The sequence below is a fragment of the Engystomops pustulosus genome, chromosome 7, assembly GCF_040894005.1.
Source record: "Engystomops pustulosus chromosome 7, aEngPut4.maternal, whole genome shotgun sequence".
NCBI classification, from domain to species: Eukaryota; Metazoa; Chordata; class Amphibia; order Anura; family Leptodactylidae; genus Engystomops; species Engystomops pustulosus.
In genome coordinates this window covers 154,124,874-154,147,101 of record NC_092417.1, presented here as the reverse complement: position 1 = coordinate 154,147,101, position 22,228 = coordinate 154,124,874, and the positions used below count along the sequence as shown (strand labels likewise).

General features: G+C 42.3%; 1 protein-coding gene across 10 annotated transcripts in view; it reads left to right on the top strand.

Annotated features, from left to right (window-relative positions):
• The window catches only part of MARK2 (microtubule affinity regulating kinase 2), a 79,475-nt gene that overhangs the window by 42,882 nt on the left and 14,365 nt on the right, over window positions 1–22,228 (top strand). For all 10 annotated transcript variants that reach the window (XM_072118365.1, XM_072118372.1, XM_072118370.1 and 7 more), the window contains exons 2-11: window positions 6,266–6,463; window positions 8,855–8,908; window positions 10,869–10,917; window positions 11,919–11,984; window positions 16,324–16,394; window positions 16,846–16,902; window positions 17,899–18,135; window positions 19,286–19,405; window positions 20,232–20,331; window positions 20,669–20,781. In XM_072118365.1, the coding sequence (XP_071974466.1) occupies window positions 6,266–6,463; window positions 8,855–8,908; window positions 10,869–10,917; window positions 11,919–11,984; window positions 16,324–16,394; window positions 16,846–16,902; window positions 17,899–18,135; window positions 19,286–19,405; window positions 20,232–20,331; window positions 20,669–20,781 (1,065 nt within the window). The remainder of the gene's footprint in view (window positions 1–6,265; window positions 6,464–8,854; window positions 8,909–10,868; window positions 10,918–11,918; window positions 11,985–16,323; window positions 16,395–16,845; window positions 16,903–17,898; window positions 18,136–19,285; window positions 19,406–20,231; window positions 20,332–20,668; window positions 20,782–22,228) is intronic.

Sequence of the window (22,228 nt, the reverse complement as noted above, 5' to 3'; positions counted from 1 at the left end):
AGCGGAGCATCTGTGCCTCCTGGTTTTACATTAAACATTCAGAGTACATCAATCTGCCCGCGCCCAAGATGAACGCGTAGAGACGGAGACGTCTGATGATAACCTCGTAGATAATCAGTTTTTATATAATTCGCCCCCTGGGTTACACCATCACTTGTAGCCAATTGTCATAACGTGGCAAAAAAAAAAAGCGTTACCTGTCTACTATTGTATATATTCACAGCATGGCGAGTCTGACACAGGACCTACGACCTCGTCCCCACACTGTGACCCGAGCCTGCCATCAGAAGGGAATAACCTTGAATCTTAGGAACACCCTTTTAATGGCGGAAGCAAATCTGTAATATCACAGAAATCATTTAGTAAATTTGATCACTCGGTGTCCAGTGACAGCACGTTAGCATCGATCCACAGGATAAGGGATAACATGCCGATTAGTGCGGTCTCGGTAATGGAACCCCTACGTCATGAGAATGAGGGAGTCTGTTCCACCCCAAAAGATTTGAGTGGCGGTTCTCTGTAGAACTGACAGAGATGGTCGAGCATTGCGCTTGGTTATCTCCGTCAGCGCCATCTGTAGAGCCGCAGGGCGCATCCCTAACTGTTTGCTTTGTTCCTCTGGAGTACAATGAACCTGCCTCCACTAATCAGCAATTTGGCATCTATCCTTTTGGATAGGGGTAACTTTTGATCACCGGAGAACCCCTTTAAGGCTTCTTAGTCTACGAGTGAAGGCACATGTGCCTGGCAGGAATTCATGGACTGACAACCGTGCTAAGCACCGGACTATGAGGATTGTGGTGGCATATGATTTAGGGAGTCCCTGCTTCCCTGCAGAAGAGCAGCACCGAGCTATAACTTGCAGCAGGAAAGCAGGACTACTTTCATTACAAAGTATCATGCTCTGCACCATGGACCAAGGTTGGACTAAGGACCGACCATGGCCGTGGCCTAAATATGACTGGGTTTGCAAATCTCTCTCAATCTTATGTCCCCCCCCCCTTGCTTAAATTCCTTTAACTCCAACATAGAAATTTTGTCATTTACAAGATTCTATTTTCTAATGAACACTATTGTTCATGGCAGCAGATAAATCTTCTCCGTCGTGAGCCCTGGGGCCGCGTCGCTAATGGAATATGGAGCTGGGGCCCGGCTTTTATACTGGTGAGACCCTCCTGGTAATGGAGAAACCTCTTTTATTCTGCAGAGACTTCAGTCATCAGCAGGTCTGTACATCTACATTTCGTCGTCTATCGGAAAATTTTTAAGTTGAATTTCGGCCTCAGGGCTGGACAAGCGCTTCAATATAGAATGATGGCCTCATATTTTTGCTTTTACATTTTTAGATTGTGAAAATATATGAGGTTAAAGTAAACCGGTCACCACACTTTACCCCATTCAACCTCTCTTCCCCTCAGGTAGGGGGTGAAATGTCCTTTTTAGAATTCCCCCAATGTGAAAGTTCACCAGTTTACTTAAATAATCTCCTCCAAAGTCATGTGAAAATGAGCAGTCATATTTGGTCTGAAATGATTGCTATAGTTCTGTTCTATAGCACCTAACCATGCTTTTGGTGTCGTATTAAAGATAATAATCTAATCCGCTTGCATCGGGGTTGTAAGCTACAGAAGCACAAAAATAGGTGGGAGCTAGATCTTTCCAACTATGTCTTTTAATTGCTTATATCTCCAGTTCTGTAGATCACAGAACCAGAAGCCTGATGCGATCTGAGATTTTCTTTAATATAAAAACATGTTTCTAGGTTCTATAGCACTAAACTTTGGGGGGTCTGGAGTGATTCTCCCCCCTACAGCCTCTAAACTTGACTCATCTCGGGTAAAATCTGACTCTTCTCTGCTCATTGCCACATGAAGGTGGAGGAAATTTTTAATAGGAAATGGGTTAATGGGGTAGATTACGAGATTTCACGTAAAAAAGGGAATTCTAGAAATGACATTTCATCCCCTACCTGAGAGGGTTGGTAGGTTAATGGGGTAAAATCTGGTGAGGGGTTGCCTGTAACAGTCATCGGCAGTCTGGAAGTGGTAAAGATGTTGTGAATATTTACCGGTTTTAAAATTAACTTGACATCGCCCTTTAAATCGCCTTTTGCGCTGTGACTTTATAGTTGTCTATAAGAGCACAGATCGTTGTTGGGTTAAGCAGAGCGCTGACCCCAGTGGCCGTCCGTCCTCTAGGTCTTGTAGAGTCGTAACTTTAAACCGCATCTTCTTTAATGGGATTCTCCGCGACTTTATATTAGCACGAATGTTGTGAATCAACGAGCTTTAAGAAGCTTTAGCGGGAGATTTGCAGTTTATATCTTAAAAAGACCTTTAAAGGGATTTAGTGCTCCAAGAGACAACGAAATCTGTTTTATAAGCTTATGTTCAGATAACCGAGGAAAAGCAAAGCCTGGGGCAGATCATCACGTCTTCACCGCGTTTTGCTTTTCAAGAATATATCTCCTAATTATTATTTTTTTTTTCTTGGAACAGATAATGAATTTTTATTTATTTTTTACACAATGGGGGTTGCCCTGATTTTTGCCTGAGCTGCTCTTTGGTTCTGTTTTCCAGCAATTCAGAAGATGCTTTACTGTAACCGTATAGACGTTTTAAAACCGCCGCAGATATGACATATTGGCTTCTGTGGGACCGTTTTGTGGGCATGCTCTGTGCCATTTTAACTTGTTTTTGGTTGTGTAGTCTCATGTTATCTGCTTCTAGCTTTATGATGAAGCTGTCACCTTTTTATTGTAACAATGATTTTACTGTAATGATGAGGAGATGAGTATTAGGAAGTGATCTCCATAGAACAGGAAGTGTTAAGTGTGTGTATAAAATCGCATGACTCACAAATTCACATGTGTGTGTGTGTGTGTGTGTGTGTGTATATTTTTTTTCTTTTTGGTATGTATGTATGTATGTATGTGTGTAAAATAGACTGCCGAATAATTACATGGTATTTAAAAAAAAAAAAAAAAAAAACAATTAGCATGGGGGGTTTTTAGGCACCATCATTAAATATTACTATAAAGTTGTATCTACGGGCTGATAACAGCAGATGTAGTTTGTGCCTCTGAGATTTGTATACAGTGTAACCTGAACGTCAAGCTTTATTTATAACCATTGTTCAGAGAAAAAAGGTTAATAGGATAAAAGCTGGTGACAATTTCCCTTTAAGTTACTAGACCCCTCAGGTAGGGGATAACATGTCCCTTCTAGAACTTCTTTCTCTATGTGAAATCCTTCAAGGTCATAAGAAAATGAGCCTCTAAACTTGACTCCTCTCAGGCAAAATGTGACTCTTCTCAGCTCATTTCTACATCACTATGGAGGAGATTATTTTGTAGGCAAACTGGTGAGCGTTAGGAAATTTAATGAGGTAAAAACTGATGATGGGTTCCTTTTTAATCTATCGTCTTGCTGACACCTCTTTGTGTATCCTGTACCCATATATTGTACCTGGTTATCCACCGAGCTTACAGCTGACCCTGGAGCAGGAAAATGCCTTGGGGTCAATGAGTGAGCTGGGAAATGCAACTTATGTGACACCTGGATTTCCCAGACAGTCTGAGGATCAGCTATTAAACTTGTGGCATCAAAGTGATTTATAATTCTCCTGTCGTGTGAGCTAGAAACTAGAGCAGGAGTCATTATGGATCTCCCGGATACAACGGTGCAGAGAACGCACACGTTACTGTATATCCAGCGTATTCAGGCATGTGGAGGAGGTAAACCTGGTGTGATGCCTCCTAATCCATGTCCTCCTCCACAGATTCTGTGATATGTCCGTCAAAGCGTAAGAATACAAACTCTTTATTTCTGTAGCGCCATCGTATACCTTTAGAGCTTTTAAGATCATGGGGGATGATTGCAATGAAAATAAGACCTCACAGAGCAGATAACGACATGACATGATACAATAGAAGTGAGGGCCCTGCTCGCAAGAGCTTACAATCTACTGGGGGACTTGGAGGACTGTACAGCAAGGGTAATAATATGGATCTATATGGTGCGCTTCAAACCACAGTCTGGGTTATATGGATAATAATTATAATCTTTATTCATTTATATAGCGTCATCAAATTCTGTAGCTCTTTAAAAATTCTGGGGGACATGTACAAATAAAATAAGACCGTACAGAATAATAACAGCCATATAGAGCAATGGGAGTGAGGGCCCTGCTCACAAGAGCTCACGGTCTATGAGGATCCTGAGCAGCGGTGTAGGGCGAGCATGTCCCAGTATTTAGGGACTCAAACAGGTCATCAGCCGGCCCCTTCTTCCCTCTGTTCATCTTCTAATTTCTTCTGAAATCTCCCCCCTCCTGTTCCTCCTCTATATACTCTGCCCACGCAGCTCTCCGCTGTGGAGTGACTGCATCGAGATCAACCTTGAATAACTTTTTTTTTTTTTTTTCCTCTCTCTCTCCACCCTCCTACCCATCCCTGCCTCTTCATTCCTTGCAATTAGCCGGCTCCGTCAGGTTAGAATAGCTATGGAAACATATGCCCAGCCCCTTAGCCGTAAGCTATCGTGCTCGGGCTTGTCTCTCATCCGGCTTTACCTGAGTCACTAATCACCCTTGAATTGTTTGCGTTTATGACCGCCCCATGAAACACATCATCTAAGGCCTGAACACCGGATTATATGGAGGCCGGTTCAGGCCTAGTCTTTCGAATGATCCAATGAAGTTTGCCTTCATTGACCTATTAAAACCAGTTACGGGGTACGGTTTGGTATCAATGACTCCTTATCTGTAAGTACTTGTGCGTTCCTGGAACAGTCGTTCTCTGCTTTCTGCCTACGTCGAGTGCTCTCCAGTGACTAGTTATTGGCCACCAGCCATCTCCGAGAGCAGTGATAGCAAACCTTTTACACAGAGGGCCCAAACTACAACCAAAACCCACATATTTATTAAAGTGCCAATGTAACAATTTAGGCAGTACCTTATTACTCCCTGCTCTGTCACAGGTATAAATCGTATAGGCACCTGAGGACACCAATAAAGTAGAAAGAATGAGAAGTTTGGATTATCATTGTAGCTTCCTAACAGGGTCTTGGGCTGCCTGGGAGTACATGAGGCCTTGAGTCCTGTCTGGTGAGCTGTGTGCTGGGGTGAAGGTACGAGTGCCAAAAGAGAGGACTCTGAGTGCCACCTCCTGGCACCCGTGCCATAGGTTCACAACTACTGTCCTAGAGGATTCATCACAATGTCTGAACTAATATAATATAATATAATTAGAATTAGTTCTGCGTCGCTTTCTTGATATGTAAAGGGAAGTCTCCTGTCATTTACCTCATCAGCCAGACATTCCTGTCCATAAAATGGCCGCAGATTGAGGCCCACATGATCATACCTGTCCATGAGCAATTGCCATGTCAGGGCCTTGATCATATATGCATGGCAGGACGATTGCTCATGATCAGATAAGATCACATGAGTCTCCATTTGCGGCCATTTTATGGTCAGGAATCTCTGGCGGATGAGGTAACATACAGGAGGCTTCACTTTACAAGAAAGCAGCACAAAACTATTAATAGATGTATATTGGTAAATTGCCTAATATCCTGCCCCCCAACTCTTACACACACATTACACAAAACGTGAGGTAAAGTGGCCAATCCCTTTACTTGCTAACTTTCTGAATAATTGGCAGACTTCCCATAGTCTTCAATGAAACAGGGCAATCTTTCCCAAACATTTTGAGTTCCATGCCATTTTTTTCTATGAGCTGGTCAGGTTCTTGCCTAAAATGGGGCGTGGCCTAAAAGGAGGTGTGGTTGAATGGAAAAGGGGGCAGGGTCAAACAGAAAAACTTTGCAGCCCATAATCCAAAAACTTCTGACTCCTGTCCCCTTGGAGGCAGCAGCGGGGCGGTTATCAGTCGTAATTTGTGGCAAAAGGTTTTTAGACACTTTGACGACTAGTCCGACAAAAGGGGTGTGGCTTCAGGAGAGTGCAAAAGATTATGCAAATGCACTCGAATTTTGCTAAACTAAGCTAATTAATAGGAGGGGTATAGTTGGACTAGACATGCAGGCATTGTGATGAGTCTGCTGAGGTGTAAGGCTGTCTAGTATATCTCTGCAGTGTCTCACCTTTTATATCTTCCCCAAAGTGTGTGTGGTGAAGGGCTCTATGCCCTGCATGTGTTTCTACAGGCACCTGTACAAAAGCACTGTATCATGTGATATCCAGATTTTCTTTTTTTTTTTTTCCTGTCAAATAACTAAAACGCCCCTTTCTCTCTTTGCAGCCTGCATTGGGTCACGCCGACTCAAAGACCAGTAGTGGAGGCGGCAATAGCAAACCCAATATGCTGAGATGTCGCACCTCCATCCCAACCTCTGCAGATGAGCAGCCGCATATCGGAAACTACCGTCTTCTCAAAACCATCGGCAAGGGCAATTTTGCCAAGGTCAAGCTAGCTCGCCATGTTTTAACTGGAAAAGAGGTAAAATTGGCTAAGATTTACTCGGTAGAATCTATAATTTAGGTTTCATTCCAAACTGTTTTTGAAAAGTTAATGGGAGTGAACAGGTTTTCTAGAGGGTGGGGTAAGAGCAGAACACACAGAAAATAAAAGAGACACACTTACTGGACTCCTGGTCCTGACCCCTGCTTAAATGTTCTTTTAGGGTTTTCCTGATTTCATGGCTCATAAACTGTTCATGACTGATCATAGATTCAGGATAGTTGAGAAAAATAAAACCTTTCAGCTCACCTTTTAAGATGCCATCCACACAAACATTCTGCACGCAAGAGTTCAGTAAAGAAAATTCTTATGTTAGGTTTCCAGCAGAAAAGGTCACACTACCATTAAGATTCTTTACGAATCAAAAGGCGTCTGTTTACTATTCCCTACATGGTACAACAAATAATTTTAATGCATACCTATTAAATATGATTTTTTTAACTCCAGGATACAACTATTCCTCTTAGGACGTTTTTTGGGGGAAACTTAACATATATGGATTCAAGATAGTTGACATAGATCCTGTAAAACAAACCATAACATAAGAGTGCAAAGAGCTTGTGGCTTCTTACACTCAGAACATTATACAACAATATTTTAAAGGACATTTACCACCAGGATGAAGGATTGTAAACCAAGCACACTTACATGCTGGTGTGTGCCCCATCTGGCAAGATCTACTCTTCTCTTAGCTTCTTAGAGGCTTTCAAAAGGGGTTTGCCCACAAAGACAAGATAGGGCCTAAGTTGCTGATCAGTGGGGGTCTCAGTCCTGAGACCTCCACAGATCGTGAAAACGAGGGGTCCAACCGACCCCCTCATCGCGCCATAAGAGTAATGGAGCAGATGACCGTTCAGCGGCGCTTGGCAATTTCTGTCAGCTCCATAGAGATGCACGGCCGTCTGCTCCATTAGTCTGAGGAGCGGCGAGGGGTTCGTGGGAACCCTCGTTTTCGCGACTTGCTGGGGATAGGGCCTAACTTGTCTTCGTGGGAAAACCCCTTTAATGGAGACTGGAGCCCCTCAGGCTCATTTGCATACTTTTGAAAAACCAGGGCATAAGAAGAGAAGAGTGGATTCTGTCAGAGGGGGCACACACCAAGATGTGCTTGGTTTACATTCCTTGATCCTGTGGTAGATGTCCTTTTAAAGGTCCCCCCCCCCCTTTTCATGTCATTTAAATAATAAAGCGTGGATGTTTCCAGGCATCTTTACACTGGGGAATGAACAATTAATCTGACTTTCTGGAAGGCATGTTACCATTTCAGCAAATAAATATTTTTTTGCGAAAAGTTCTACAGTTTTCCAATATACTTTCTTTATCAATTCCTCAGTGTTTTAGATCTCTGCTTGCTGTCTACCTATTGGAAGCTTCACTGTTTACTTCCTGTGGATAAAAAGCAGTTCCTGGTCATGTGATGTCACGCAGGTGTACGGCTCGTTATATCCCCACTTATGTGATGTCACACCATGTCTTGTTATATGGGTGGTTTCACATTGCAGTTCCCAACCACACACACACACACACACACACACACACACACACACACAGAATAGAGGTATTGTGCAAAAAAACATGTCATAAGAAATGTAGTTTTGTTTACTGGGATAACAAGCTAATTTGTGAGGGTTCGACTTCTGTCACCCCCACCAATCTGGAGAATAGGGGTCCAGTTCCCGCTAATGGGTGGAGTGTCAGGAATATTTAGCACTCTGTTGCACCGTGCAGTTGTATGGGAATGACTGAGTGCTCCAATAGATCCTATGCTTGTCCTGCCTTTCCACCCATCATGAAGAATGGGATCTCTGTTCTCCAAATTCTGGGGGTTCCAGCAATCGAACCCCCATAAAATACTTGTTTCGACCCCTTTAAATGTTTTATTCTCCATTCCCAGGGAACGAGATTCTTATCCCAGGTGCTGAGACCTGCACTGTGGTCAATGGCTCTGGACCCATGTGTGAATTTAGTGGCAGTATGTATTAGTGACTCCTGCTTCATGGGACTTTCTGTGGGGCTGAGGAGTCCAGTATTTAGGTGTCTGTCAGTCCCCTAGGACGGAATAGGATACATGTATACAGTTACCTCTCCATTCACACAGGTGATGCAGGGATTCCCATTCTCAGTATAGAGTCCCACTGCTCAGACCCATTAAGGGGTGGATAGAGGCAAGTGGTGTTTGTGAGAAAAGAACTTCCATTATGTAAACTCCTCACCTACGGCTTTGGGTACAATCATATGTACAAGTGGCTTCAGCTGAGGAGAATACAGAGCCTGAGGTCATATACAATGCAGTGGCGTTATCATGCCATCACAAATACAATATAGGTTATTAACCGTCTTACGTTTTTGTATTTTATTTTATTTTTTTAGGTTGCTGTAAAAATTATAGACAAAACACAACTAAATTCTTCTAGTTTGCAAAAGGTAAGTGATGGTAGTGGGGCTGTGCTGCTACTCAGTGTTCATCACGAAGGAGATGAGTCAGACGAGGAGCATAGTTATTTAGTGGCTTACAGTAGGCAGCGATCTCGTGTCAAGTGTCCTCTTTATTTAGAGATCTTTTTGCAGATAATGGTAGTTTTTACTGCATCAAGCTCAACAACAAACAAGCGTTTCACGGTTGACGATTTCTTGCATTCACTTGTAAATAAAGTGCATAACGGAGCAGTGTAATTGGCTTCAGTCAGTGTGCATCATGAGTTTTGACTTTAAAGGTGGGTCTTCAGCCCTTCTACTACTAATTACATATCCATAGTATAGGACACAGACATGAGAAGTGCCGTGCCATGGACTGATCACTGCTGGGGACTGAACTCTGTGCATTATACTGATATGACGCCCAGAGTTCTTGTTTCCCTGATATACAGCAGAGCTGACACTGTATTGTCATCTGTTACATATCAAGGAAACAAAAACTCTGTGCATAATACTGATATATAACGCACAGAATTCAGTCCCCAGCAGAGTGATCAGTCCATGGCACGGCACTTCTCACATCCGTGATCACAGACTAATGTGAAACCTGCCCTGGGCTTATGGACACGTACAGATTTGTTTTCTCTTCAGTGATTTTTGACTGATGCCTTACTGAACCATTTATTTTCAGTGGGCTTTTTCACACTTTTTTTTTTTTTTTTCCGCTGACAACATTGGATTAGTTGAAAAAAAGTAAGGCATCAATGACATATCACTAAAGCCAGGAAGAGCAAACGAATCTGTATGTGAAACCATCTTAAACCAATGCAATAATCCTCAAATGATGGAAACACATGCGCACTCGGCCACTCCCTGTGCACATTCTGTATCACTTGTTAAGGCTATATTCACACGAACGTATGGGGGACATATATACGGCCGCCGTATATACGTCCCCCATATATACGCCCCCCGTATATACGGCCGCCGTATTTACGGCCGCCGTATATACGGCCGATATACGTCCCCCATACACTTCTATGGGCGCACACGTGCGGCACCGTACCGTTCCGTACCCGGGAAAAAGATAGGACCTGTCCTATCTTTTCCCGTAATACGGCGCCGTGCGCCATAGGTTGCTATGGAGAGGGGCGGGGGTGAGCTGCGCTCACCTCCTCCTCTCCCCGTACACTGCCGTTGCCCGCTACGGTATGGTACGGGCGGGCAACGGCAGTGTGAATATAGCCTAATACTTGTAAGCCACAAGTGAGTGTGGACCATAAAACATAATGTTGAATGGAGTGATGGGACCTCCAATTCTCATCATCTGTTGGGGGTCCCAGTAATTGGATCAACGATTAGATTGTGGATAAGAGGATAAACAGGTCGATCAAACTTGTGTGTTATAACTTACCTTACACCCTGACACAATCCTCTGTTTAGTCCCAGGGGTTGGGCTTTGGTTTGGATGCATTTGAAAAACATGTGACTTGTCTGTGCTGCAGACTGCTCAGCTCTCAGCCCCCACTTTTTTGTGATCCTGTACAGCTTTTCCCTCTTCCACTGATGTCATCTCACCAGGCTGTGAGCTCACTCAGCTGCTCCCTGCACAGGTTCTGTACCTCCATTTATCACATGTTAATACTTGTAAGCCACAAGTGAGTGTGGGCCACAAAACGGTTGCAGATCTGTCCATTACACTTTTTCCTTCACTTTACTGAGCAAAATACACAAGTGTGAAAGCTGCCATGGTCGCAGTTGGCACACATTTCTGGATTGTGAATGCAGATCACCAAAATAGTTTGACCACATGCAAACAATCGGACCACAAATAACTTTCTTTTGCCTTTAGTTGTTTTTTTTTTTATAGGTGACCAATATATGTGTGTAGTAAAAAAAAAAAAAAAAATATTCGGACCAGTGACCAGTCTTCCTTAACATTTTAACATTTTTTTTTTTTGTTTGACAGCTCTTCAGAGAAGTGCGAATAATGAAGGTCCTGAACCACCCTAATATAGGTAAGGAAACCAAAAACTTGATAAGTAATTCTTGAACCACACACGTGATATCCGACCCGCATGTTGGTCCAATTCCACAGACTGAACACGTTGCACAGGATGCGAGTCCTTGCAGCGTTCACAAATCTCATGTGAGGACTCCCCGTCTGCCGCCCAAACTGCAGCGCTACTACCATAACAGTTCTTACAGTTTGGAAGCCTGACCAGAAGCCCTTATATATTTCTGTATGATGGAAGGGCTCCCTTATTGTGCAGACCCAGGGATCGGACCAATTTGGGGGTCTGTTTCCATGGGCTGAACACGTTCGCCTGCAGCCAACCTTATTCTTATGGCTGTCCTAAGTCCATGATGTTGCTATAAATCACAGCGCCCATCCACTAAACTGACAGCCATAAGCTTAATTGTTAAATAGATCGTCTACACCCTGCTATCAGTCTCTGAGCACACATTCTTTCACAAATGTACAGAGTTTTAGTGTATGCCTTAAAGGAGTGTTTTTGGCCTCTTGGGGAAACATGGCTTTCATCTGTGTGAACAATGAGGCCTCTGTGTCCCTCACTTCTCATATCAATGATATATCTTATACAGGCAGTCCCCAGGTTACGTACAAGATTTGTTTTTAAGTTGAATTTTGCGGAACAAGTATATTTTATAATTGTAGCTCCAGACAAAAACATATTTTTGTCTCGATGACAAGTGGATTTTCAAAATTTTATGTTCTCATGAAAACAAGGATTATAAAAAAAAAAAAACTTACAGCAGAGAGGGGGGGGCAGAGAGGTTTGCCTCTAACTAGGGGTCGTCCTTAAGTTGACGTCCGCCTGTAGTTGGCCTTCAGCATTAAAGTCTTGTAAAAACCCCTTGAAAAAAGTTGTCTGACCAGTTTTGGCTTTGTATAAGAAATCCCAGATTACTTTGGTAATTTGTGAATTCCCCTGTTACTCATGCACCAGCCTCCCCTGTTCATTATTAACCCTTTCTTCTTTTGCTTTTGTTTCAGTAAAATTATTTGAAGTTATAGAAACAGAGAAGACTTTGTACCTTGTAATGGAATACGCCAGTGGAGGTTTGTTTCTATTATTTTCCTCTATGTAGTGGACTCCACCTTTTCTATACACCTTTAAGTTTAAGTTGTGTTATTGGGTATCTTGAGTTTTGCTTTGCCTGATCCTTAAAGGGCATGTTTGTTGTCCACTCATTGTTTAAGAGAGGACGCTGGTAATTTTTCATCAGTTGGAGATCCCAGTAATTGGACCTTCAACTATCAGATTATGGATAAGGGGATAACCAGGTCAATCAAACTTGTGTGTTATAACTTAAACCCTGACAGAATCCTCTGTGTAGTCCCAGGGGTTGGGCTTTGGGTTGGATGCATTTAAAATAACATTTGACTTGTCTGTGCTGCATGCTGCTCAGCTCTCAGCCCCCCTTTGCTCCTCCTCCTTCCACTGATGTCAGATTTCTAGGCTGCAAGCTCTATGAAGGAGACCTTAGGGAGGAGCTGTACAGGAGCACTAAGATCAAGACACATGTTGTTTTTTGAAATGCATCTAAACCAAAGCCCAACCCCTGGGACTACACAGAGGATTCTGTTAGGGTGCAGGGTAAGTTATAACACCTGCTTAGAGAAAGCAGAAAGGCATATATGCAATGCAGCTGTAATGGGCTTCTGCAACCTGTCTTTAGTGAAAATGAGGCCCCTGGTGACAGGTTCCCGTTAACACTCTGGTAAATTAATAAGCCAATGTCTTCACGTTTTTTTTTTTTTTTTTTTTGTTTTGTTTTACCAATTGCCCTTTAATTTGCATACCTCAATTCATAGCACTACTACAGGAATTCCTTGTGGCACAGGGAGCTGGAGGGCATGCCAAGAGTACGGTGTCTCTGCAAGTCCCTGTGAACAATCTGCTGTATAATAGGCATTATGTCCCTATTATCAGTGATTCTCTGCTGCCCTGAAAACAATCGTATTAACCCTCCCGCTGCCCTGCAGGAAATGGATAACACCTGCTGAAAATAAGTCAACGATGTGCTCCATTCCGAAATATCTCTCCATTTTCACCTCAAATTAAAATCTTACAAATGTCCAAACATGTTCCCAGCACCCTCAGACCTCATACTTATGGTGACACCCATGGCCATGAGTTAATACTTGTCTATCACTCAGAATGCCAGTGTTATCAGTCTGCTGAGGCTGCATGTCACACTATGGGGGAGGGGGGTATGTGTAACACGAAAAGTGTTTTTGAACACTAGAATTGACCAAGGATTTTGTGCAGTACCAAATTGTTAATAAACAAAATATCTGCACAAGTTTGTTCTGAAATCTGATATTTAGGCCATGTTCACACAATCGGTTTTCATTTAATGTTGCGTTATGAGAAATGTGTTGCAAAAAGCGTTGTGTGAATGCAGCCTTAATGTGTTTCTATATTTTATCTGTGGACATTTCCCATGTATAGAGCATATTGAGGCAATGGATGGCATGATTATAAGGCAAATGTCAGAGGGATCTCCTTTCTGGACGGGTGTTTGCTTTAGTCTTGCGGAGATGTTGGCCATATATTTGCTCTAGTTTCCTACTATGTCACACTATCATTGGAAATCGTGGAGTTTGGAGCTATGTGGAATTGAAAAGGGATTGGAAAATACTAGGCATGTTCTGTAAGCTGCTTAGATTTTTCATATAGCATCAGTATGGGCTTTCCCTTCACCCTAGTCACATATATTATATTGTATGTGGCTGCAGCATTGACTAAATCTGGAAGTAATCCACAGCTACTCCACTGCATGTCATCATGACCTAACCATCTGGTGCACACGGATCTATACACCCAGTATTCATAATACAGAGACTGTCTGTGTGCCTGTGTTTTCCAATATACTTTTTGTATTAATTCCTCAGTTTTTTTTTTTTAGGTCTCTGCTTTCTGTCTGTCTATAGCAGTGGTGGCAGAGGTGGCACTCGTAGACCTTTCTGTGGGCACTCAGGCCATCACCCCAGGACAGAGTTAACTAAATCTTTCTGCAGTCCCAGGCAACTTGGAGAGAAGCTATAATTAAAGTCTGAATTTGCCCTCCTTCTTTCAACTGTTTTGGTGGCCGATACAATTGAAAGAAGTGGAAGAACAGGTAGCATTAAGTTGCTGCTTAAAATGCCACATTGTCGGGCACTGTCTCTAAAAGGTTTGCCATCACTGGTCTATAGGAAGCCTCACTGTTTACTTCCTGTGGATAATAATCTGTCCCTGGTCATGTGATGTCACACAGGTGCATGGCTAGTTATATCACAGTAATCAGTGTTGTGTGATAACAAGCCGTGCAACTGTGTGACATCACATGATCAAGGATATAACAAGCCGTGCAACTGTGTGGCCTCACATGACCCGGGATATAACGAGCCGTGCACCTGTGTGACCTCACAAGACCAGGGGTATAACAAGCAGTGCACCTGTGTGGCATCACATGACCAGGGGTATAATGAAGCCGTGCACCTGTGTAACATCACATGACCATGGACCGTTTTTTTTCCCCTCACAGGAAGTAAACAATGAAGCTACCTATAGAATGACGGAAAGCAGAGATCTAGAAAATTGTGGTGATTTGCTACAAAAAGTATATTGGAAAATTCCATTACACAAACAAAATTATTTGCTGAAAGTGGACAACCTCTTAATCACTTTTGATTTTTTTTTAAAAAACAAACTTTTTTTTTAACATTGTTACAGGCACACTGTAACACAAAAACCAAAACAATAAAACATCCCAATCGCTGTATTCACGGTGTTGTCCCTGACGAGCAGAAGTAATCAATCGCAGCACCATTCCCCCAGCTGCTTCGTATGGGTCTCTGGTCTCAGCTCAGGTTGATTAGTCCTGTCTGGACAGTTCAGGCAGCTCTTTTATGTAGAGAAGCAAGTCTGCACCCAGCTTTCCCAAGGTCCCAAATTTTATAATTGTTTTTTTTGAGTAAAACCACTCTGATCACGGATTAAGCAAGATATATTTCTGCATCAGTGCAGCTACAGCATTCTCAAGGTACTGTATGTTTGGTTCACTAGGCATAAAAACAAATTGTAGATTTCCTTTAAGGCGGCCCAGCATAAGAGCGTTATAGGAGGACTGTATACACATAGTTTGTATACTTACTATTAGAAAGATGATGCCAGGGGTAAATCTGCATCAAATCGGGTATTTATTACCTGAATTGACCTGAACAAAAGTGAGAATAGTAAGTGCAGGTGACATAGGCCGGGTATAGCTGCTGGATTTAGATTTTATTAAGAAGGGATTGGGGAGCCCCAGCTGTGTGCTTTATATTTATATCCTTTTGGATTTACTAGTCTTCTATGCACAGTATTATGCAAAGTCTTAAAGGGGTTGTTTTTGAAATTGGAACTTAAAGGGGTTGTGCTGCAAAAGACAGTTGTCACCTGTTCTAGGACAGTCCTATAGAATGGATGGCAGGTTCAGCCCCTGCGCACCCACTTGGGGATAATTGCGACAGAAAACTGGCATACAAGCCCGGATAAAATCTCCCCTATGCTTACATAGCGTAAACACAATTAAATTGCATTTATAATGCGTTACCACATGCTTCATGTGAACGCAGCCTCAATCCCTTTGAATTTTCGTCATCACTCAGGCCACGTTCACATTTTGCGTTCGATTTGCGTTTAGAACCCACACAATCCACACAAATATGCGTTGAGACCTTAATGCTTGCGATTGGGAGCGAGGACCTTGTGTTAAGCATCGTTTAGTGACCACAGCGTTTGGCTTTTGACACATATGCTATTGGGAAAACGGCACCACACTTGATCATGGGTAGTGCATGGTATTGCAGCTCCATTCATTTCTATACAGGTATGGCGCTGTTTTTGAAAGAAAGCCGCCATGTTTTAAAACCCCCTTTTAAAACGATTAAGGTACAGGCAGTACAAGATAGGTTCCGTAGGTTTGTTCTTTCGTTGAATTTGTATGCAAGTCGAAACTGCATAATTTATAATTGTAACCCCAGACAGAATTTTTTTTGCTCTCTGTGACGATTGGATTTTAAAAATGTTGGGTTGTCATAAGAACCAAAAGTAACAGTAAAGCTTCATTGCAGACTCCTTTTAGAACTCCTACAGATGATTATTATATCCTAGGGCTAAAGTATAGTGAATTACTAACATCCAGAGGTCTGTTTGTGACTAGGGGTCGTCTGTAAGTCGAGTGTTCTTAAGTAGGGGACCAACTGTATCACCCCTGTCTGACGCCATACGAGATGGGACTAAACACTTTATTTCTAAACCAGTTCTTTTAAATTTTGCTTGTAAATGAATTAGTTTGTCATTTGTTCATGTTTTGTGTAATTGACAAGTTAAAAATGTATCCTCATACTGCTGCGCTTCACCCCTTAGGCGAGGTGTTTGATTACTTGGTTGCACATGGAAGAATGAAAGAGAAAGAGGCACGGGCCAAGTTTCGGCAGGTGGGTATAAAATATCTATCATCCTAGTGATAAAAAAAAACTGGGATTTTTCCTTATTGATTCCAAGAAGATTGGTCCTGTGTTCCCCTGTTGAGCATGGAGACCCTCTGTTCAAGCTCTTTGGGACTGCCACCCCATAGTGATGGCTTTACCTGCCTTTATGGGGCCGTGCCTGGGGGTATGACATCTGTAACCTGATTCTGAGCGCTTGGTTCTTATGTGCCTTGTCTCATTCAGGACAGAACAATAGGTTTCTTCCCTGTTTTAAAGATTGTGTCAAATTACAGCAATAGTAGTAACCTCTTTTCATGGAGATACAAAACTTTTAATCACTGCCTTTTTAATATGTTACTTATTTGTAGAGCTGGTTGTTTATCTCATCTGCCCAACCTTGGTGGTAGTGATGGATGTAGGATGAGTAGTTTATAATATCTGATTCTTTATCTTTTAGATTGTGTCTGCTGTTCAGTATTGTCATCAGAAGTTTATAGTTCACAGGGATTTGAAGGTAAGCTGACTTTTTTCTATCTGTCTATCCCCTAGCAAGCCAGGGAAAATGTACCTTCCTCATTCCTATGGCTCAGCCCTCTGTCTGCTTTGAGAATACTCACATTTGGGCTCGGAGCTGCTTGCTATCAGAGGAGAGAGGGTTTAGTGACCACACTTTTTTACATGTTGTCCAGTGCCCACTTGAAATATCATCAGGTTTCAAAGCACGGCCAATCAATAGGTTTGATTGCTGCAATTTTCAAGAATTTTTGCCAATCTGTTTTCTCTACACCTACATTTTGTAAGAATCCCCAACCTGCCAGTTAAGGGGTTGAACCAAGTTTTCTCCCGTTAACCTGATGGAACAATTTGTTGAAGTTGTGATTGCTGTAACTCTCATCAATCAAAAGAACATGACCACCGTGTGGAGATCGGGGGTTGTACAGATACTTGAGCGCTGTGCTCTGCAATTTCTGGCACTCTCATGGTATTGAATGGAGTGTTAGGACACATGCTTGTCCTGCCACTCCACCCATTGGTAAGAACGAAACCAACGTTCTACAGATTGTTGGGGGTCCAGTTCATGTGATCAGTGGGGGGTCCCAGCAGTCGGACACTCTCAGAAAACCTTGTCATCGTCCTGTCCTATGTGACTTGAAGATCAGTGGAGCTGTTCTCCAATTTCCTTACATGGCCAGTACATGTCTTGTGCAGCGGAAAATTGTATGTTGGAGGCCACAGTCCGTCTTTCTCAACTTTTGTTGATCAAACCCTGGCTCCATAAAATGATAAAGGATCACTGTGACATGGGAAGACCCATGAAATGTATTTACACTATAGATGGAAATGTCTTTTTACACATAGATGCCACATTACCCCAGTTGTAGTTGTTTGACACCATACGATTTTAGATAACAAAAACAAATGGCCAGTAAAGTCTCGGAGAATTGAAATGTAGTGTAATCGTTCAAGAACTGTTAACTAATAAGTTCATCTTTCCTTTCCACCTTTTTAGGCTGAAAATTTGCTGCTAGATTCGGATATGAATATAAAGATTGCTGATTTTGGCTTTAGCAATGAGTTCACTTTTGGGAACAAGCTGGACACGTTTTGCGGGAGCCCGCCCTATGCAGCACCTGAGCTCTTTCAGGGGAAAAAGTATGATGGGCCCGAGGTGGACGTGTGGAGTCTTGGCGTTATTCTTTATACATTAGTCAGCGGTTCATTGCCTTTCGATGGGCAGAACCTTAAGGTATGTTTGTGCAAAAAATGATTGTGACCTATATGAATAGAGTTTTACATTACACTGGTAACTAAAATGGCTTGGGCACGAATAAGAAAGTTTATGAAAGTGACTTCCGGTGGGTCATGTGACTCTCATGGGCAGAAGGGGGAAAGTATAATATGGGCGACCCTATAAGGAGATTTTACTTTTTAGGAGATTTAGTAGCTGTGTACACTTGGCCTCATTCAATCATTGAATGGCTGGAGACTTGACACTTTTCACATGTCAGTCTAGATGTAAGGAAGAAAAACATCTAGGTGTACAGTGTAATATCTGTCATGACAATTCAAATGAGTATGGGGGGGGGCTTTAGTCCCCTGCATCTTATTGTTAAAGTGCAGGGGAAATTAGGGCACCTGGTATATTAAATTAGTGAGGCCTTTATGATTGTACTCTCGCCTTTTTTATTTTTGAACATGCATGTATTCTCTTTAAGCAAAGCCATCACTGGCTGAAGTGTTGGGCATGATAAAATAGGATATATCTGACCCGTCCTGCTTGACTTCCACTATTGGAAAGGGATTGGGACACTCCAGTACACATTAGATGTGTGTTGGGGCTGCTTTTATGGTGGCTCAGAGGTGAGCCCCATTGGGAACAGGGACTGATTTGAGAAGCTCTGTGCAGCGCTGCGTAATCTGTGTGCGTTATATAAATAAAGGAACTATTATTATTATTTATAGTTTTTTTTTTTTTTTTTTTTTTTCCAACCAAACTTTTTTTTTTTTATTAAGGCAGAGAAAAACAGAGCCTTACATTTTTCCATTTTTGAATAAAAAAACACAAGGTAAAACGGCGAAAGCAGGGGCATTCAGCATAACACCCAATTCCCGGATGCAGCCGGAGTTTAAGTATACTCTGGACATATTCTCACCGATTATTCATTGTTAAATGTTGTACATCAGAGTTTTGTTGGGTATTAAAAGCTTCAATGGCACATTACCCTATGTGAAAAAACTACAAAAAAAAAGTTGGTAGAGTAACACCAACTCAAGTCTCCAAGCAATGATACATACAGCTTTGTCATTGTAGTCACATATGGGCATAAATTGCTTATCGTCTGTTAAACGGTGGGATTTAGAAACTTCTCAAAACTGTATCTGCTCCTCTTTTCCAGGAATTACGGGAACGTGTGCTGAGAGGCAAATATCGGATCCCCTTCTACATGTCTACGGACTGTGAAAACTTGCTAAAAAAATTCCTCATTTTAAATCCAAGCAAGAGAGGCACACTGGAGGTAAATGCTTTTATCATAGTGAGGTATTTACCCACATCCCATATGGTTGTGTGTGTGCGTGTGGGGTAATAGGGACTCTCTCGGTCAATCGCTGTTTGTGGGGTAATTGTATAAATGTATTCTCCGAGCTTGGCTTCTTTCCCTTTTTCCTTTACTGCTCTTAAATAAGCATTCGAAACCATGTATGACACATTTGCTGCAAGTCCTGGAAAACATTTATTATACTTTGTTATTATTATACTGTATAATACAGTGCCGTGCGCCTTGTTCCTCTATGGAGAGGGGCGGGGGTGAGCAGCTCCTCCTCTCCCTGGCGCTGACGTGTGCCGGCTGTACTACAGTACCGTACTACTCACCAACCAATTCTCTACCTTTTTTAGTTTTGTGTTCATTTTAGCCAGTTGCAACTTAAAAGGATTGCATGAGATTAGAAGGAAAAAGGTCAAGTCTCACGAAATAAGCAATCCAAGATTAGAGGAAAGGATCAGCTTTATTTTCCCAGAAACTTCACATCTGTCCAAAGGCACTGCCTCATCCGTGTTCAAGTGTCTTAGGCTGCATTTAGACAAACACATGCTTGCTCGTCTACGGCCGGGTGGGGATACGGCTGCCGCAATGGAGAGCAGAAGGGCTGACTAGGGGAAATACACGACATGTGGGCCATACACATGGAGAAATATGGGACATGTTCTATCTTTTCCCTGTGTATGGAGCGGTACGTATTGTTCCATGCGGCCGTACATGTATCCCCCATACAGTTGTGTGAATGTTGCCTTATACTGTTCTATAATAATCTTATATTTATTGTACTTTTGTTTATTCCTAGCAAATAATGAGGGATCGTTGGATGAATGTAGGCTATGAGGATGATGAGCTGAAGCCATATACTGAACCAGTTCCAGATTACAAGGATCCGAAGAGGACAGGTCGGTCTTCTCTGCTTTACTAGTCCTTCCTTTATCCATATGCAATGCCTAAGGATATACAAATAATTATTATTATTTTTTTTTTTTTTTAGTAAAATCTAAACTTTTTGTCATTTTAAAGGAACACTCCAATAAGAAATCATGGTTTAGGGATTTAAGGGAGGAGCAGGACCCATTTTCATTGTATTCCTAGAACCTGGAGTCCTGCTCCTCCCTTCAGGTCCTGCACAAGTGTTCATTGCTCCAAAACCACTATCATACTCTTTAGCTAGTAAAAGATTGTCATTTGCATCTACTCTCTTTGATTTGTTAAAGTATTTCCTCTCCTCCTGTACAGAGTTGATGATAACTATGGGCTACACACGTGAAGAAATCCAGGACTCCCTTATTAACCAGAAATATAATGAAGTCATGGCAACATATCTGCTTCTTGGCTACAAATCTTCCGAGGTATTGTATACTAATTATATTATATGGAGCTTTCATGTTACTTGTGCAACTTGTATAAGATGTTTAAGGGCTTGTACCAACTATTTAAAGCCCCGCTGTTGCTAATGGATGAAGCAGCAGGACTGAAGTGCATCCTGCAGTTCCTTACATGGTAGTTTTGGAAATTGCCGAACACAGCATTCCGGTATTTCCAACACTCTCATCGTGTAAATGTGAGCGCCCAGAGCGGCCCAGCGCTATGCTCAGGAGTTTCCTACACTACCGTACAACAAGTCATAAACAGGACTTGTCACCCATCAGTGAGAGTGGAACCACAGCTCTTGGTATTGCTGGGGTCCTCTCATGTGATCATTGGATCCTCACCAATTGGCTAGCTATCCCCTAAGCCAGTAATGGCTAACCTATGGCACTGGTGCCAGAGGTGGCACTCAGAGCCCTTTCTGTGGGCACTCAGGCTATCACCAGAGATGACTCCAGGCATCTTCCTGCAGTCCCAGACAGCCCAGGACTTGCTGTGCACAGAGCTATTTTAAAGTGACAGCTCTACCTGGGACTATTTTCTGCTTTATTGGTGTCCTCAGGGGCTGGTATCAATGAAAACTGTGACAGAGAAGGGAGTATAAATCACAAATTACATTTCTGTGTTGGCACTTTGTGACAAATAAGCGGGTCTTTGTTGTAGTTTGGGCACTCAGTCTCTAAAAGGTTTGCCATCACTGCCCTAAGCTATGGATAAGGTATTATTTAAAGGGATTGACCAGTTTTTAGAAAATAAATGTTATTTATGAATTGAAAAGTTATACAATATTAAAATATACTTTCTATATCAATTCCTAGGGTTCTTTAGATCTCTGTTTGCTGTTAATTAATAGGAAGCCTCATTCTTTATTTCCTGTGAATAGAAATTAGACTCTGGTCATGTGATGTCAGACAGGTGCACGGCTCGTTATATCGGAGAGTAATCAGTGCTGTGCGATATTACGAGCCGTGCACCTGTTTGACATCACATGATCAGGGACCGGTTTCTATACACAGAAAGTAAACCGTAATAAATCATATTGAATGCCAGCAAGCTGAGATCTAGAAAAGGGCAAGGAATTGAAACTGGGTATATTGGAATATTGTATAACTTTTCATTACGCAAGTAATATCAATTATCAACTTCTTTTAATTTCAATTTAGGCTGGTGCCACACGCACCACTTTGTCTGCGTTTGAAAACTCAGACAAAGCCGCACCCACCTGGGCGGGCCACGGCCCGATCACATCGGCGTTTCTATGGAAACGCCTGCGATCGGGAACGAGCCACCGGTGCTTTGCATTAAATTAACTCAAAACACCGGTGGCTCACTCCCGATTCCCAATTCTCCAAGTTGTAGCAATATAGAATTGAATATGTGGGGCAATACCTAGTGTCATGTCTATATCATACAAGTATAAAATTAACT